Below are 18,182 nucleotides of genomic sequence, written 5' to 3' on the forward strand. Positions count from 1 at the left end.
ATCCACCTAACAGTTTCTTTTGCTAGATGAGGCAGGAGCTATGAGCCCTTTGCCCATTTGTTAGAACGAGCTGTTCATTGCTATAAGAGCAGAGGTATAAATATTCTTTTGCCTTTGTCCCAGTGGGTGAGTCCAAAAGTGGTCCATTGACACTTGCTCAATTAATCATTTCAGCATCTATTCAAAATCAGCTACTGACCAGAGGGCCATAAGAGCCGTAACTCAGAAGACTAATCAGTGGGCAATGACCCTGTATGGGGAACAGTGACTTGGGTGTGAACACATGAAGCTGCCTTATACTGAATCAGACTATTGGTCCATCAAAGTCAGTATTGCCTACTCAGACCGGCAGCGGCTCTCCAGGGTCTCAGGAGATGCTGGGAATTGAACCTGGGACCTTCTGCATGTCAAGCAGATGCTCTACCACTGAGCCACAGGGTGCTCAGATGCTCTACCCCTGGGTTCAGTTGTGAGATGATGTTGATTAGGGGTTTTTGGGGTGACGGAGGGGATGCAGTTCTTGCCCTTCCGCCAGCGTGGTGTAGTGGTTAAGAGCGGTGGTTTAGATTGGTGGACTCTAATCTGGAGAACTGGGTTTGATTCCCCACTCCTCCACATGAGTGGCAGACTCCAAGTGGGTGCCAGGAAACACACTAGCAGGTGCCATGGTGCCAACAGGCAACACAGCGGGGATGACTGATCTACATATTCCTTTAGGCAGGGACAAAAGAGTACCTGCACCACTCCTACACACAAAGCCAGCTGGGTGACCTTGGGCTAGTCACAGCTCTCTCAGCCCCATCTACCTCACAGGGTGTCTGTTGTGGGTAGGGGAAGGTGATTGTAAACCAGTTTGATTCTTCCTTAAGTGGCAGAGAAAGTCGGCATATAAAAACCAACCCTTCTTCCTTTTCCTCTCTCTCCTTCCCAACCTCAGACAAGAATGGAGAATCCCCTCCCTCCCTCCCTCTTGCCGGCTGCCTGTAATATTTATAAATCTTGTTCCTCATCTCAAGAGGAAGAGGAGACCAGCCAGAGGTCATGTATCACCTTTTTGGAATTCAAAGCGGAGGGGCCGAAATGCAATTTTGCCTGACTCTTGGGAGGCCCCCCAGTTCTGCAAGGGAGAAAGAGAAGAGGGAATTGAAGCAGACCTTATTCCTTCAGGAGCCGGCTGCTCCTTGATGCTCCTAGGCTCACCGGTTAATTTATAGCTTGAGTTTTGCCAACAGTCTCTGCGTGTGTGTGTGTGTGTGTGTGTTTTAAAAGACACCCCCCCAGCCTCAGTGGGTAAGTGAGGGTGACATTGCCCCCTAGTGTTCAGTCTCCCCTTTAAACAGTGGAAAAAGGGACGGTGAAAAGGGGAAAAAATCCTGCCAGTGAGAGGGAGAAAAGTGGAGAGCTGGAAATGTAAGTATTCTGTGTATCTGGGTGCTTCTGTTTAGCCCTGGATCATTTGCACGGCAGCTTCAGTGGGAATCAAACAGCAGTTGCTTATCTATTTTCCTTGAAAGGCAAGCTGAGAAGGTAAACTCTGCCTCCTGTAAAGTCAGGCCAGCAGTCCAGCCTACATCAGCATGGTCTTCTCTAGCTGGCAGCGGCTCTCCAAGGTCTTTGCTGCACACGATCTATGGAGAGGCCCTGTAACCTTCAGGTGCAAGATGTAGGTTCCACCACTGAGCAATGGCACCACTCCATCCCTCTCCCCCCCCAAAAAAACCCCAGCCCCATTGTAAGTAGTAAGCTGCTGGTGTTGGCTCAGACCCTGAAAAGCTGCTAGCAGCCAGAGTAGACAGCCCTAACCATTTAGATTAGGGCTGTCTACTCTGGCTGGAGCAGCTTTTCAGGGTCTCTGGCAGGTAATATCCCCCCTCCCCAAGACAATTGAGATCTTTTAACCGGAGGTGGGATTGGATGCAAAACAGAGAAAGCAACTGACAAAAAAATCTGCCCACTCCATTATTTCATTCTAAACAGGGACAAGAACCAGCGTGGTATAGTGGCTAATAGCGGCGGACTCTAATCTGGAGATCCGGGTTTGATTTCCCACTCCTCCGCATGACGCCTGCTGGGTGATCTTGGGCCAGTCACAGTGGAAGCAGGCAATGGCAAACCACTTCCCAACGTCTCTTGCCTTGAAAGCCCTATGGGGGTCAGCTGTGACTTGACGGCACTTTCTACCACCAAACAGGGATGAAGAACTCTTTTTGTGTGTTCTCTCTGTAAAACCATTTCCAGTAGGATCTTGGAGCTACGGCTGGATTGACCAAGGGTACCTTAACACCCATCTTCCTCGGGTGCCTACCCTGCAACATTATTAGCTATTGGGTATTTTTAAAAAAAACTTTATCCCACCCTTCCATCCTAATTCCTAAGGAGGATTACAGTAGTTTGAATATAATATAAAATAGACAAAATTATTACCTTTACAATACAATACAATACAAAATACATTTTAAAGAAAAGAAAACCAGACAATTTAAATAGATGAAAGGAGGAAGCCAGCCTTTTTAGGTACAGTAAAACCATTAGTAATGCTGATAAGAAAACACTTTGTCGATAGCATAGCTGCACATGTAAACTGAAAGACCCTGTAAAACCACGAGAGCCAGCATGGCTAAGAGCGGTGGTTTGGAGCGGTGGATTCTAATCTGGTACCCAAACTGAAAGACCCTGTAAAACCACGAGAGCCAGCATGGCTAAGAGCGGTGGTTTGGAGCGATGGATTCTAATCTGGTACCCAAACTGAAAGACCCTGTAAAACCACGAGAGCCAGCATGGCTAAGAGCGGTGGTTTGGAGCGATGGATTCTAATCTGGTACCCATTCCTCCACATGAGCGGCAGACTCTAGTTAAAAGGGTTGGTTTCCCCACTCCTACACATGAAGCCAGCTGGGTGATCTTGGGCTAGTCACAGCTCTCTTCGAGCTCTCTCAGCCCCACCTACCTCCCAGGGTGTCTGTTTTGAGGAGGGAAGGAAAGGTGATTGTAAGCCGGTTTGATTCTTCCTTTAGTGGTGGAGAAATTCTGCATATAAAAACCAACTTTTCCTCCTCCTCCTCTTCCTCCATCTTCAATATACAGTGAAAGTCCAAAAGCAGTTGGGCGGGTGGAGTTCTTGGGTATGTCATTCCTGAGCTGGATCCCTGGCATGGAGAGGGTCCCCTACTTTCATTACCACCTCACATATTTCAGAGAGTGGAAGTACGTGGACCCCCAAGATGATCTCAGTGGCTGTGCAGGGCTATATGAGGAAAGGCAATCAGGAGAGGCATTGGAGGCACATCTACAAAGAGTTTCAGCTGTAGAAGGGTCTTAAAGGAGGGAGGCAGCTTTGAGAGCCAGCGAGGTGGAGTGGTTAAAGAGCAGCGGACACTAATCTGGAGAACCAGGTTTGATGTCCCACTCCTCCACATGAGCGGTGGACTCTAATCTGGTGAACCAGGTTGGTTTCCCCACTCCTCCATAAGAAGCCAGCTGGGTGACCTTGGGCTAGTCACAGCTCTCTTAGGGCTCTCTCATCCTCACAAGGTGTCTTTTGTGGGGAGAGGAAGGGAAGGAGATTGTAAGCCGGTTTGATTCTCCTTTGAAAGGTAGAGAAAATTGTCATATAAAAACCAACTCTTCTTCTTCTTAATTCTGGTCTGATCAAGAGCTGGTGAGGAGGGATGCAGTGAGCTCTTGCTCTGTTCTGCTAAGTGAGAGACAATTTGGTCAGCTTGATTTGAGTCCAGGAGCAGCTTAGAGACCAACAAGATTTTCAGGGCATAAGCATTCAAGAATCAAAGCTCTTGATATCTGGCGATAGGAGCTTTGACTCTCGAAATCTTATACCCTGGAAATCTTGTTGGTCTCTAAGTTGCCACTGGATTAAAATCAAGTTGTTCTACTGCAGACTAACACGGCTACCCTTCTGAAACTTTCATCAGCTTGTATGACACCAAAGGCCATAATCAGGGAGGTATTCTTTTCCCCAACAGACCTGTGCAAATTAGAACATAGGTAGGCATTTACCCATTATACAAGTGAGTGGTGCACTCATAGAATCATAGTTGGAAGGGATCACCAGGGTCATCTAGTCCAACCCCCTGCACAATGCAGGAAATTCACAACTACCTCCCCACACACACACACACACTCCCAGTGACTCTTTAACTTCCAAGGACTCTTGTGTGCGATTTCATGTGTGTTGCCAGCTACAGTTCCAGATAGTCCTCATGGTCATAAATGCAAACAGCAAATGTATAGGAACAAGGAGAGGCGCATCAAAACAAGTCCCTTATTTGTTATGTGCATCACTTTTCATTTCCAAGTGCTTCCACATCTTCAAGGCTGCTGCTTAGGCTGAAAGAGGGTAAAGTGGAGATAAGAGGCATCCTGCAAAAAATTACCTTCCGAGGAGTTTGTCCTTTGGTCCATCAGTGGAGGATTTAGTGGTTGATATTTTAAAATCTTAATCATCTTAAACTTGGCTGCTTGATGTGCCTTTTCAGTGTATTGTTACATGTCCAGCATTTCACACTTTTTTTTTGCCATCAAGTCACAGCTGATTTATGGCAACCCCAGTGGGGTTTTTAAGGCAAGAGACATTGGGAGGCGGTTCGCCATTGCCTGCCTCCACGACACACCCCTGGTATTCCTTGGAGGTCTCCCATCCAAAAGTAAGCCAGGGTTGGGGCTGAGAGTGTGTGACTGGCCCAAGGTCACCCAACAAGTTTCCATGGCAGAATGGGGATTCGAACCTGGGTTTTCCAGGCCCTTGTCCGACACCTTAAACACTGACTATCTCATACTGTACATAAATATTTAGTATTTATATTTTCATGTAAATTAGGTTCTGTACACAAAGCAAAACATCACTCTCACCCTTTAAGTCAGGGGTGTCAGACATAAGGTCCAAGGGTCGGATCCGGCCCCTTTAGAGCTCTTATCCAGCCCACCAGCCAGCCGAGGCAGTCCCCCCCCCCCACACACACACATACACACTCTCAATCTGGGCTTGCGAGGCATGGCCTGACCCGGCCAAGTGACATTGATGTCATATCCAGCCCTCATAACAATTGATTTTGACACCCCTGATTTAAGTAATAGAAAAGAGCCAGAGTCTAGTAGCACCTTAAAGACTAACAAAATTTCTGGCAGGGTATGAGCTTTCGTGAGTCACAGCTCACCTCTTCATTTTAGTGTAAGAGGAGGTGCCTGAAGGAAGGAGCAGTTCTGGTGAAAGTACAAGATGGGTTTGAGAGACCGTGAATGTTCATCAGGCAAGTTTTCACTGGGCGTTTTAATACAGCAAGCAGAAGAATCCTGAGGGGAAAGGGAGCTGGAGAGGTCGGGGAGAAAAGGAAATAGCTGGAAGTTGATGGGTGTCTTTCTGGATTTCATTTATATCCCACCTTTCTCCACAACAGGGACCCAAAGCAGATTATAACATTTTCCGCTCCTCATTTTTATAATCACAACAATGCCATGAGAGGTAAGTTAGGCTGAAAGTATGTGACTGGCTCAAGGTCACCTAGTGAGGTTCCATGGCTCTCTCAGACCCTAGTCTGAAGCTCTAGCTGCTACACTACACTGGATTTCATAGGTGGCTGCTGTTGAACATAGCAAGCAGCCAGACCTAGGTGAGTCACGCAGGTAGGGTGATAGCAAGTCGCCTGGTGATTGCCACTGGGCTTGCCCCTGACGAGTCCTCACTCAAAGGCCAAAACAGTCCTGAAACAGGCCCTGCCCCCTCTGCCTTTTACTGACGAAAACCAAGCCTGGAATGCTGGTGAAACTTGTGGTTGCCGAGCAACAGCCACCGTTATTGAAGCTACAGGTACTTCTTTTATCATTTTGGGGTTTCATAAGCCTCTCCAATGTATTTTTTTTTCTTTCAGATTTTTCTGAAACCTAGGGCGCCCAGTTTGTAGAGAGATCTGTTTTCTTTGTTCACAGCTCCAGTCTGTGGATTTATATATCCTCAGTTTTGGCCGGGTTGAGAATTATAATTCTCAATTATGATTGGCTGTGGCTCAGTGGTAGAGCCTCTGCTTGGCATGCAGAAGGTCCCAGGTTCAATCCCTGGCATCTCCAGTTTAAGGGACTAGGCAAGTAGGTGATGTGAAAGACCTCTTCCTGAGACCCTGGAGAGCCCCTGCCGGTCTGAGTAGACAATACTGACTTTGATGGACCAAGGGTCTGATTCAGTAGAAAGCAGCTTCACGTGTTCATGTGATGAGGATGATAATGTGTCAAATGTTCCATCCACATGAGGATGAGAAGTTGATATGGGGAAATGAAGAATATAAAACATATGTGCAAAAGTTACGTTTTTAAAAGTACATGAAACATTTTTAACATTCTGGAAGGAAACTAATTACAAAAATTGAAAACTGTTTGCAGGCTGACTTGAAAAACAGATTCCTCCAATCCAGTTCTAGTCCCACACTCAGTCAGGCATGCGCAATAACAGCAGTGCTCATGTGCCTCTGCATCAAGCTAGCCCTTTCAGTGGGATGTGCACGCGTGCTTCCGACCACCTCTTCATTTTTTGTTGTTTATACTGTGTTGTTCCGTTAAAAAAATGCAGCGTATATATTTGAGAGCAAAACAGAATCAGGATAAAACCTCATGATCAATTTAACCACAATATATACATTAACAACTGGAGCAGTACAAAAGAATAATCACTAAAAGTGTGAGAGAACAGTACAGTTTTTATGCGGTATCTGAAAGCTTTGTATAGTAAGCACCATCCAGATGTCTCTGCAGAGGGCATTCCAGGGAACAGGGTGCCACCATAGAAAAGGCACTGTCTCCAAGCACCAGCTACTTAATCTCTGAAGTTCAGGGCAACTGGAGCAGGGCCTCAGGAAGCAGTTATTTAAAAAAGAAAAAGCAGGTTCATATGGGAAAGATGGTACTTCAGGTTCCCTGCTCCCCAGCTGTTAGAGCTTTGTAGGACAACACAGTTTCTGCCCTTCTTTGGTAAGTGAAGGAAGGATCCTCTTTCTGCAGAGGCATACACCAGGTGTAGTTTAATGCATTCTGCTTAACACTCGCACTCACCTCCTCCTCCTCCTCCCTTTTACAAAATGCATAAATAATTAAGCCAGCGTACTCTCACATGTTTTATGGCAAATGGTTCACGATCATTTTCTCTCCCTCCCCTTTCCCCCCACTCTGAAACAAGGTTTTATGATAATATAGTAAAAATATTAAATTAGAAAATGCCTCACTAAGGGTGATAAAACCTTACTGCGGTAGAAATAGGTAATTATCCCCGGCTCAGCCTAAAATGACAGTTTAACAGAAATAAAAATGTTACTGCTCATTACTTGCTTTTGTAGGTTGCAATAAAGGGTAAGTTAAACTTTAATTCAGGGGAGACCCCTGTTTCGACCCCACGCCTTCCACACACTCTTACCTTGGGAGTAAGTGCGATTAATTACTTGCTGTATAGGTAACTCCTTGGCGCTTGGCTAATTTGAACACCCTGTGCATTGAGAATAGCCTTTCGGGCATGCTGGCCGGTTAACCCAGATTGGCGTCAGTGCTCGTGCTCTCGCCTTCCCTCTGTCTCCCTCCCCCCCCCCCCCGATTATTAATGGAAGTGCCACCCTGAGTTGAAAGGAGACACAGTCCGGAAGGGGACGTAACAGGTACTGGACTTCTCGCTATGCCTGGCCTTCAAAGGTGGAAGAGCATTGAGATCTCCGCTCAGCCTGCTGAATCAAAAGCAAAACACAATCTGCTTCTAGAAATGAGGATACAACATGGATCCCCAACATGGTGCCTGCCACGTGGTGAGAGCCAGCATGGTGTAATGGTTAAGAGCCGTAGTTTGAAGCGGTAGACTCTGATCTGGAGAACTGGGTTTGATTCCTCACTCCTCCGCATGAGCTGTGAAGGTTAATCTGGTGAACTGGATTTGTTTCCCCACTCCTACACATAAAGCCAGCTGGGTGACCTTGGGCTTGCCACAGCTCTCTCAGCCCCTCCTACCTCACAGGGTGTCTGTTGTGGGGAGGGGAGGGGAAGGTGATTGTAAGCCTGGTTGATTCTTCCTTAAGTGGTAGAGAAAGTAGGCATATAAAAACAAACTCTTCTTCTTCAAGTGTTTCTAGAAAGTGGGTATAGCCAGGTGAGGCTCTTGCCCAGCAGGGCTTCTGATTGACCCCTGGAGATCTGATCAGCTGTGCAGATTTAAATAATGTTTCAGCAGCAGCTGCCCCCAAAGTATTGGTTTTATTCTCTCACTACACTTTCCTAGTGTATTTTTAAATACTACTCCTCTTCTCCCCTGTACTCAGACTTCCTCTGTGTATAGCTCCCTCTCATGGTTGGCACTGCCTCCTATGGCAGCCATTTTTTGGTTGTGCCCATCAAGAAGGTTGGGTCTGTGTGTAGGAGTGAGGTTGGCTGGTCCTTCTCCAGCAGTAGAGCAAGGATCAGAAACGTCTCCAAATTCCCAGCCAGCTACCAACTGTAGATATTTGTAATTGGTAAAAGAGCACAGGGCCATCTTTCTGCATTGGTCCTAACATAGAGCTACTTCAAGTTTGAAAAATCTTAGAATTGAGGTACTCATCATGGGTTCCCTGGGTGTCCTTAAGGAAACCACAATCTTGGGTGGGGGTGGAAAGTGATGTCAAGTCGCAGCCGACTTATGGTGACCCCTCATAGGTTTTCAAGGCAAGCGACGTTCAGAGGTGATTTGCCATTGCCTGCCTCTACGGAGCAACCCTGGACTTCCTTGGTGGTCTCCCATCCGGGTGCTCACCAGGGCTGGCCCTGCTTAGCTTCAGAGAGATGGAGTTAGCCTGGGCCATCCAGGTCTGAGCATGGAGGCTTGCCTTTTCCCCGCTACCAGCACTTTTGTTTTGTGGCCTAGCACACAACAGTGATACCACCTCATTCCGCTGCATATGTTGACCCAGCCTCAGACACTGAATCCGGACAACCTTGACATAATTGGCATCCCCCAAGCGGATAAGAAAATCTAGACAATGAGACCAGCTGTGGATACAACTGAAGGATCTTTGGACCGAAGGGGAACTCCAGAGTTTACAGAAGTATCTATATTTTTCTATTTAAAAAACAGAGAGTGATGTCTGTTCATGGACTCTTTTAAAAATAGCATCTGGGTGGCATTTGGGTTGCCACAGCAACCCAAAAATGGTGCCTGACCTTGAGGTGTTGGTCATTCCATGAACACATGAAGCTGCATTATACTGAATTAGACCCTTGGTCCATCAAAGTCAGTATTGTCTACCTAGGCTGGCAGCGGCTCTCCAGGGTCTCAGGCAGAGGTCTTTCACCTCTGGTCCCTTTAACTGGAGATGCCGGGGATTGAACCTGGGACCTTCTGCATGCCAAGCAGATGCTCTACCACTGAGCCACAGCCCCTCCCCATTCCCACCAGAAGGGGAAGAAGGTGGAGTTACTGTGGGGTGGGGAGTATATTTAATTGGGAATAAGAGGCTGACCCACAGCCCTTCTTCCTTCATCAGTGACCTTAAACCCAAGGCTAATGCCTAACACTGACATGGGTGTCGCTTCTTCCTATTCAGTGGTGAGAGGATTTCCCCTTTAACAGGCTCCAAGCCTCTTCCAGTGTCTCCAGTGCAGCGAACAAGAGGACAGACCCCGCCCCAGCTTTGCCCACCTGGGTGTGAAGTGTCCTATCTAAACATGCCGTTTCCACCCCCGTTTGTCGCTCTGAACACAACCCCACTGTGGACAGCCGAGTGCTGTTCTGAGCCTAGGAGTTTTCCTTGTACTGCAGCAAAAATGGAAACATGCTTGGCATGTTGTGCCTGCAAAGAACCAAGCCCATAGAAGATGGCCCCTTGAAGTTGCAGCGTCCTTTTTGGTCACAGGCCTGCCAGCATTAATCCCATCTCATTTTCCAATTTGAGAGCATTAAAGTGGGAAGTTAATTAAACAGGAGGCTAATAAGGTCAGCTTGACTGTGCTTGCGCTGTGGCGTGGGCTTGCTCTCTCTCAGAAAGGGCTGTCAAAGCTGTTAAAGAGTTTTTTAGGCGATGGTCCATTTGCCTTTTACCCAATCACAGAATTACATAAAACCCCGTGTTGCCCCTTACTTCAACCCAGGTGATCCTTTGAGATCCTGAAGAGTGGTATAATTTACAAGCTAATAGACCAGAGTTCTTTGTTAGCAGGAAAATATTTTTGGTTTGCTTTCCAATTGCAGGAACGCGCCACAATTAAAATTGCCTCAAAAATAAACTGAGCCTATTGTTAATTTGCATCCTGACCAGTTAACAAAATTTGTCCTCACCGATTGATTGTCTGAAGTTTTTCTTGATTTAAAAAATTTCCCGCCATTCAGTAGCTGGGAAGTCAGAAAGCGAGAGACACAGGCCCTGTTCCGATTACTGTTCTAAACTGGATGTCATCCCTTGTTGGCCCGTTTTGGAATAAAGCGATACAAAGATGGGTATTCATACAGCTCATTTCAATCTGTCTATGAGCCATCTCTAAAGCGCTCTGGCTAGTTGAAACAGCCCCGCGATTGTTTTCCCGCCTTTTCTGCCAGTGCGTTCTTTTCCGGCTTTTTTTTATAATGTTCTGAGATTGGCGTTATAGCGCTATAGCGCAGATCTCAGAACGTTAAAAAAAAAAGCTGGAAAAGAACGCATCGGCAAAAAAGTTGGGAAAACAAAATGTGGTCCTTCCCGAAGCGCTCCAGGAAGTTCAAATAGCACACTGGAGCGATTCAGAGGCGCAAGGAAGAACGGAAAACGGTTGAAAGCAGTTTTCATAAAAACCGGCTCACCCTCGCTTTGCGAATGGGGCACAATGTAAGCTCTAGCCCTGCGGCAAACCCATAAACAGATTGCAGCAGACGGCAAGTCCACGGAAGCAGTTTTATTGGTTAGGATCGACAGGTTTCAGAAGCCATATTCAAAAGGACACTAGTAAGGGGCAAAGGCAAGGTACACAGCATATATGGAAGAGCAAAAGGAGATAACTGGTAACCCAGGCAACCCCCCTCCCAGAGGCAGGAAGGAGCACTTGGCGATTCCCACAGTATGGGAATCTATGAAGACTAAACACGGGGCATAGACTGGCCTTGGACAGAATAGCGCAACAGCACCTGGAGGCAGCACAATCGCACTACCACATACCATCCTCATGGCCTGCTCCTGACACACAAGCGGCTTTGTCTGAACAGGCAAAAAAATAATAATAATTAGCAGCCAGGAGCCAAACCAGTTGTGTCTGACCTGGCACAAAAACCCCATTAGCAGCCTGCTGCTCGAACGGATTATAAAGGCAGTTTGGAGAGGCCCCAAAGTTCATAGGGTGCCCAAGTTCTGCTCAGAAGAAGCGCTGTCTCCACTCCCCACCCGATTGCGAAGGGCTCCTATCAGAAGCCACCAAAAGCCCTGCTGAAGTGGCGCACGGCCCAGACACTATTTTACTACCTCCGTGAGGTGGAGCTGGGCCTTTTGTCTTGAGTGGTTTTGTAGCCAAAGACGCAGATTGCTTGAGTTCCTCTCCTAGCTGAAACTTGATAAAAGGTTTTTTTTTTCCTCACAAGCTATAGTGGAAGTGCATCAATCTGTTTGGCTTCACTTGGAGAACAACGTCGTCCGGATGAACCAAAGGGAACCTGATTCTTTCCCAAGATGGCCGCCCTCTGGTATTGTCCATTGTGAGCAAGGGAAGCCCTTCTCTTCTGAGATTTTTTTGTAATGATGTTAAAGGAAAACATTCAGGGGACAGAAACAATTTTTTAAAAACTACAAACATGGGACCATCCAGTTCTCTGTCACAGTTTTGAGTCACATGGATTTCATTTGGGAAGATGGGCTTAATAGGGCTGTGCAAAAAAAATTCACCAAATTTCGGGGTCGGGTTTATTGGGCCTGATTTTTTTCGGAAATCCTGAAATAAGTTGAATACCCGTACCAGTAAATATGGGCATTCTGCTTATTTTCGGGTTTCTTGAAAAAATTCGGCCCTGGGGGGGGGGTCATTTTTCAAAGTAGAGCCCCCAAATTCACAGCATGGCTTGCATGAACCCCAAAGTTTGGTGGAGATTGGGTCAGGGGGTCGCCCCCCTCCTCCATAGAGAAATATTGCGAAGTTTGCAATGATTCTCTATGGAGGGGCGGGCAACCCATTCCGGATCCCATAAAATCAGAACCCCCCTGACTTATGCCACCATGAGCTTCTTAGTGGGACAAGTGGGTTAAAAATATGCTTGGATGACACAAGAGAAGCCAATAAAAAAAATGTGGTTTATAAAACTACAGGATACAAAAAAAAAAAATCAACACTTTTATTTATTTATTTACCTCATTTATACCCTGCCTTTCTCCCCAGTGGGCACCCAAAGCGGCACCCAAATTCTCCCAAAATGAGAGCGGCACATTTTATCTTTACAACAACCCTGTGAGGTAGGCTGAGTGTGTGACTGGCCCACGGTCATCCCACAAAGCTTCCATGGCAGAGCAGGATTCGAACCTGGGGCATGCGGATCCTAGTTTCACCCTATAACCACTGCACCATGCTGGCTTAGAGTGCATTGCTGAACGCCAGCTAGATTCGAGCCAAGTAGCACCTTAGTGATCAACAGAGATCTGGGAGAGCTGCTTCCAGCCAGAGGAACTGCCGTTTTCATACATCCTTGCGTGAAAAATTATAAAGGCCAATTAATTGAAGACACCTTTCTAGTTAATCAAAATGTTTTTAATTGATCCTATTAATTTCGATCATAATTTTCACAGGTATAAGTGACAGCAAATTACTAATAGGATTAAGAATCTAGACATTGTACGAGGTAGACTTAAAATCAACATCTTTGCCATCTTAAATGGGTTTTTTAAAAAGTTGTATTTATTCCATAGTCTGAAGTTGAAATTCTGTGGGAAATGTTAATCGGACATTTGTGGATCTTATTTTGGATGGAAAACAGCAGAGAGTTGAAAAATTAAGAACTGTATTTACTTCGTCACTTCTAGTCGTGGAGGATATCCATTAGTGTCCCTATTTTTCAGGCTTGTCTAAGCAACCCTGAGGGCTAGAAGCTTGAAGGTGGGCTAAAACGAAGGTGTTTTGCTAATGTGGGGGTCCCCAAATGTTGTGAGCCTTCAGGCGCCTTTGGCATTTTGAGAGGGAACGGTGAACACCACCCCAAAATGGCTGCCACGGGAGGTGGAGACAAACCCAAAATGGCTTCTTCAGGAGGCGGAGGCGGACCAAAAAATGGCAGCCTCAGGAGATGAAGCCGAAACAGTTCTCCATCACACACTTTGCAAAAGAATTGCAGAAGGGGAATAAAAAGAAATGAATAAAAGTCTGAGGAGGGAGGAATGGAGAAAGAGAATGGAGAAATAAAACGAAGGAAAGCCCGAAGGAATGCTTACCACTTACCCTGGATGCTTACCACTCCCCTTGATCGTTCAGTGGCTGCGGCTGCTGTTGCAGCCATGGAAATCCCCTTCTTTTGAACAAGAGCAGCCAGGAACAAGCCTTGCCTTACAATGGCCTGCCTACTTTCTGGAAACCTCTGTGGGCACCAAGGGAAGTACTGATGGCCGCCATGTTTTTAACTATTATTGCAAGCTGCCTTGAACTACAAGGAAAGGCAGGATATAAACGTTTTAATAAATAAGTGAATATGGACATCACATAGGGGAACCCCGTGTTAGGGCTTTCCGTTGCCTGCAACTGTGTTCTTGTGATTTTCTGTTCAGTGAAAACCAAAAGCTATCCTGTTACCATGGGTGCTGTTGACTTGAATCACTTGTTGTGGGATGGTTTTCATTTTTTGCGTGCATGTGTGTGCTTTCCCTCCACATGTTGTCAACCTACAGGAATAAAAACAACATATATGAAAAGTAAATTAGAGTCCCACACAGCCCGCCTGATTGAATCCTCTTTGCAGCGCCATGGTTTCATACATCCTATTAAAATATTCAGTCTTGTTTTCTTCGTTCAAGAGCCTTGTCTGGAAAGGGCAAGCTTAGGAAGGAAAAATCTCATTCCCTAGAGAGATGGAATCCCACCCCGGTGTGGTATTTACATATTTCCTTGCCGCACAAGAATGGTATTATGCGAGGTCTCCCCAGCTCTTGTGTTTGTTAATAAAGATTGTTGAGTGCATTTTTAATTATCTTGGGGATTTTTGGTTTGGAGCACTGCATAATGGCGCCACCTGCCTGTTCTAATTTGATCTTGAAAAGTTATTTTTCCCTCCCTTTACTAATCTGTCATCTCAGGACTTGACTGCTGCAATATTTTGGATGCGGGGCTGCCCTTGACGAATGTTCAGAAGCTTTATGTGGGCAGAGAATACGGGAGGCCATCACCTAATGAGGCAGGTCCAGTGCGAGCACATTACATCAGTGCTGCACAGCACCTGTTCCGGCTACCTGTTCTTTTCCAGGTACAATTCAAGGTGCCGGTTATAATTAGCAGGGCGTTGAAGCTTCCGCTGCTCAAATTGCGATCTTGGGCTGTATCATCAGAATTATAGAGTCCAGATCACGCAAAGTGATGGTATCACTTTGCTCTGGTTAGACCTCACCTAGAGTAATGTGTTCAGTTATGGTAAGGGGTCTGGAGACCAACTCCTATGAGGAAAGGTTGATGGAGCTGGGTATGTTTAGCCTGAAGAGGAGAAGACTGAGAGGGGATATGATAACCATCTTCAAGTACCGGTACTTGAAGGGCTGTCATATAGAGGAGGGTGCCGAGTTGTTTTCTGTTGCTCCAGAAGGTCGGACCAGAACCAAAGGGTTGAAGTTAAATCAAAAGAGTTTCCGTCTGGACTAGGGGTCACTGAGGGTGGCGGGGGGGGGTGGTGGTAGTTGTGAATTTCCTGCATTGTGCAGGGGGTTTGACTAGAGGACCCTGGTAGTCCCTTCCAACTCTATGATTCTCTATGAAATTGTATTTCGGGCACCAAGCATGAGCTTGGTCTGTAAACGTGTAAAATAAAACCATTTTCCCCGTAATGGTTCCACATTGACTCATAGTGTTTCGGCACATGTGTATTTTCACGCGGCCACTTGGGAGTGATAACAGCCTGATGTCGTGATCGGAGCAGTGATGCTCGGTGTCTCAGGAGCCCCCTGTGGGTCTTCTCTGTTCACCAGTGTGGCCCCCGACCTTTGCTTCAGGAGAGTGGGCCAAGCCCTTGCCCGGGGTGGTCTGTGGCAGGCAGGTGGTTCCCACCAAGAGAGAGCTGCCACAGGGTGAATGGAAAAGCTCCCTGAGGGGCAGGCCTCATGCCAGGGATAAAATTAAGTGTGGCTCTTTTAGTTGATGGTAATTGCAAATGTGGCTGTCTGCAAATTGTGGAGGAAATACCACTGCATTACTTATTTGTTTTTACTTCACATATACCCTGTTTTTCTCCCCAGCGGGGACCCAAGGTGACTTACATTGTTGTCCTCTCTTCCATTTTATCCTCACAACAACCCTGTGAGGTAGGTTAGGCTGAGAGTGTGTGACAGGCCTCAAGTTCACCCAGAAAGCTTCCATGAGGGAGTGGGGATTTGAACCTGGGTCTCGAACCAGATTGTAGTCTGACACTGTAACCACTATATCACATTGGCATTAGAGCTTTGAGGTAGGGAGACCAGGGGTAGGGAGACCCCCTCCCCGCCAGCCACAACGCTCAGTGAGTAACCTTGAGCCATTCGCTTTCTCTCAGCCTGTTCAGCCTCACCTCAGTTTCTACTACTGGAGAGGAATGGCAGTATCTCCTGGAGATCCAGTGAAGGGGTTAAACAACCATCAGGTTCCAAGCATGGGCCCACGCCAGACCCACATGCCTGGTCTGAGGACTGCTGAATGGACTGGAGTCAGAATTGGGCTTCAGTTCAAACTATGCCTTGTTATTAGGGTTGCCCGCCCAAGGCGGACAACTGGTGGGAGACCTACCAGTATGGGGTGTGGGCTCTACTATGGCATGGGGACACAACCTGGAAGTGACATTGCCTAAGGGTGACACTCTAGCATTTGCCCAAAACTCCTTGGTTTGGGGCAATGTTAGAGCGTCATCCCTGTGCAGTGACATCACTATCGGGTAATGTTGGAAGTGACGCCACCCTGGTGCCAGCCATTCCTCCTCCCACTTTCCTCCTGCTGGCCCACTGAGTGGTGGCAGGGGAAGATGGCTGCCAGCAGGAAGCCTTCTGCCAATCCAGAAGACCTAATAGAACCAGCATGGTGTAGTGGTTAAGAGCGGCGGACTCTAATCTGGAGAACCGGGTTCAATTCCCCACTCCTTCACATGAAGCCTGCTGGGGGACCTTGGGATAGTCACAGTTCTCTCAGAACTCTCTCAGACCCACCTACAAGGTGTCTGTCGTGGGGAGAGGAAGGGAAGTAGATTGTAAGTCGGTTTGAGACTCCTTAAAGGTAGAGAAAATCAGGGTATAAAAACCAACTTCTAGTACCTCTCCTTGTTCATTACGAACTAAGTCAGGGTGACAACATGGTTTGTAATTATGAGCAGTGAAAATTCGTATTTCAAGACTGTTTGCTGACCTAGTGCGTAGCCTACTTTGCAGTACTGGCTTTAGGCCCCAGATGTTGTAGAAGCAGCCTCTTCCAGTGTGTTGTTTTATTCTTGGAAAGCCCCCCAACAATAACCCCATAATGATGCTGTATGTACGCCAAATTCAGTCCACAAAGGCAAAAATGAGGCATCACTGGAATCAACAAAGCTTGAGCACCCAAAAGGAAACATTTCAGAATGGTGCGATTCTGGCTGACCTTTGGGCCTCAGGCATAATTTAAGATAGGTTGAGGACATTCTGTTGCCCCAGAAGGTTGGACCAGAGCCAACGGGTTGAAATTAAATCAAAAAAGTTTCCATCTAGACATTAGGAAGAATTCTCTAACAGTTAGAGCGGTTCCTCAGTGGAACAGGCTTCCTCATGAGGTGGTAAGCTCTCCTTCCCTGGAAGTTCTCAAGCAGAGGCTAGATGGCCATCTGTCAGCAGTGCTGATTCTGTGACCTTAGGCAGATCATGAGAGGGAGGGCATCTTGCCCATCTTCTGGGCATCTTCTGGAGTAGGGGTCACTGTGTGGGGGGGAGATAGTTGTCAATTTCCTGCATTGTGCAGGGGGTTGGGCTAGATGACCCTGGTGGTCCCTTCCAACTCTATGATTCTATGACATTTTATTGAATTAAATGTAGGCCTTTTTCCTAATTTTTTGAAAATTGTTGGCCTTTGTCAGGGGGTGAATTATAAAATTACACTGATGCACCCTTTCACACATTCTCTCTTTCTGTTTTCCCACCAGAACTGAGCTTTATCGATCATTATTCGGCAAAAGAGCTAATCTTGAACGAGATGACCAACCTTAGAAACCATGAGACTGTGAGAAACCATTTGCTCCATTTGACCCTCTCCCACTACATAGCGACACCCTGTTGCCTTCCTCTCCAGTTGATGGTGCTGCCCTTGTTACTTCTGGAGGATTTCTTCTGCGGCCATTGGTGGAATTTGGCCCTGTGGAGCAATGTGCAGGATGCGAACTCACCTTCTACTCCTCCGTCTTCACCTGCCTTCTGAATTCTGCCTGACTCCGCTGCCTTTTCACATAGGAGGCGCTTCTGAGACTTGGATTGATTGGCTTTCGGAAAGGCGTTCAGCAGCCACCCTGCTGAAACGTGCTATCAAGTCCGTGTCGAGCATGAAACAGGCCCTGAGGGGCTGAAGCAAGTCCTCAGACGCTGGCAGCGCGAACATCTTCCACAGTCTCGGAGGAGCCGTTGAGAGGCCCAGACCTAATGAAAGCAGAACGCAGCAACCTCTTCGTGCACACGGACTGCTCATCACAATGTCCCCAAAGAGTTCTGCATCACCTTGTGTAATGGACTGCCTCAAAGTTGGCCTGAGACTTGTCGGAAATTGGACCCGCGTGTTTTGCTAGAGAAAGAACTTCTGCTCTTTAATGGCTGTTGCCGGTGATGACTCCTCTCTTGAATGTGGCTCAGTGTTTCAAATCATCCGGCTTGTGAGGGATGGGGGGTGATGAGTGTTTTGCTTTTCCCTGCACACATTTTGGAAAATGCAGTGAGGGAATTGTTAACCTCAAAAGTGGCCCTGTCTGTTGACACTCTTAACTTCCAGAAGTTCTACTTATTAGTCTTCTGATCAATGGTTCCCAACAGGACCCAACCCAAGAAGTCTCATTGCTC

The 18,182-nt window shown here is 46.9% G+C and overlaps 1 protein-coding gene across 1 annotated transcript in view; it reads left to right on the forward strand.

The window, feature by feature from the left end:
- The window catches only part of AATF (apoptosis antagonizing transcription factor), a 111,088-nt gene extending 93,743 nt beyond the window's left edge, over window positions 1-17,345 (forward strand). Inside the window, exon 12 of the mRNA XM_056865037.1 lies at window positions 17,282-17,345. Coding sequence (XP_056721015.1) covers window positions 17,282-17,345 — 64 coding nt within the window. The remainder of the gene's footprint in view (window positions 1-17,281) is intronic.
- The last annotated feature ends 837 nt before the right edge of the window (window positions 17,346-18,182 follow it).

The sequence above is a fragment of the Euleptes europaea genome, chromosome 19 (genome assembly GCF_029931775.1).
Source record: "Euleptes europaea isolate rEulEur1 chromosome 19, rEulEur1.hap1, whole genome shotgun sequence".
NCBI lineage: Eukaryota > Metazoa > Chordata > Lepidosauria > Squamata > Sphaerodactylidae > Euleptes > Euleptes europaea.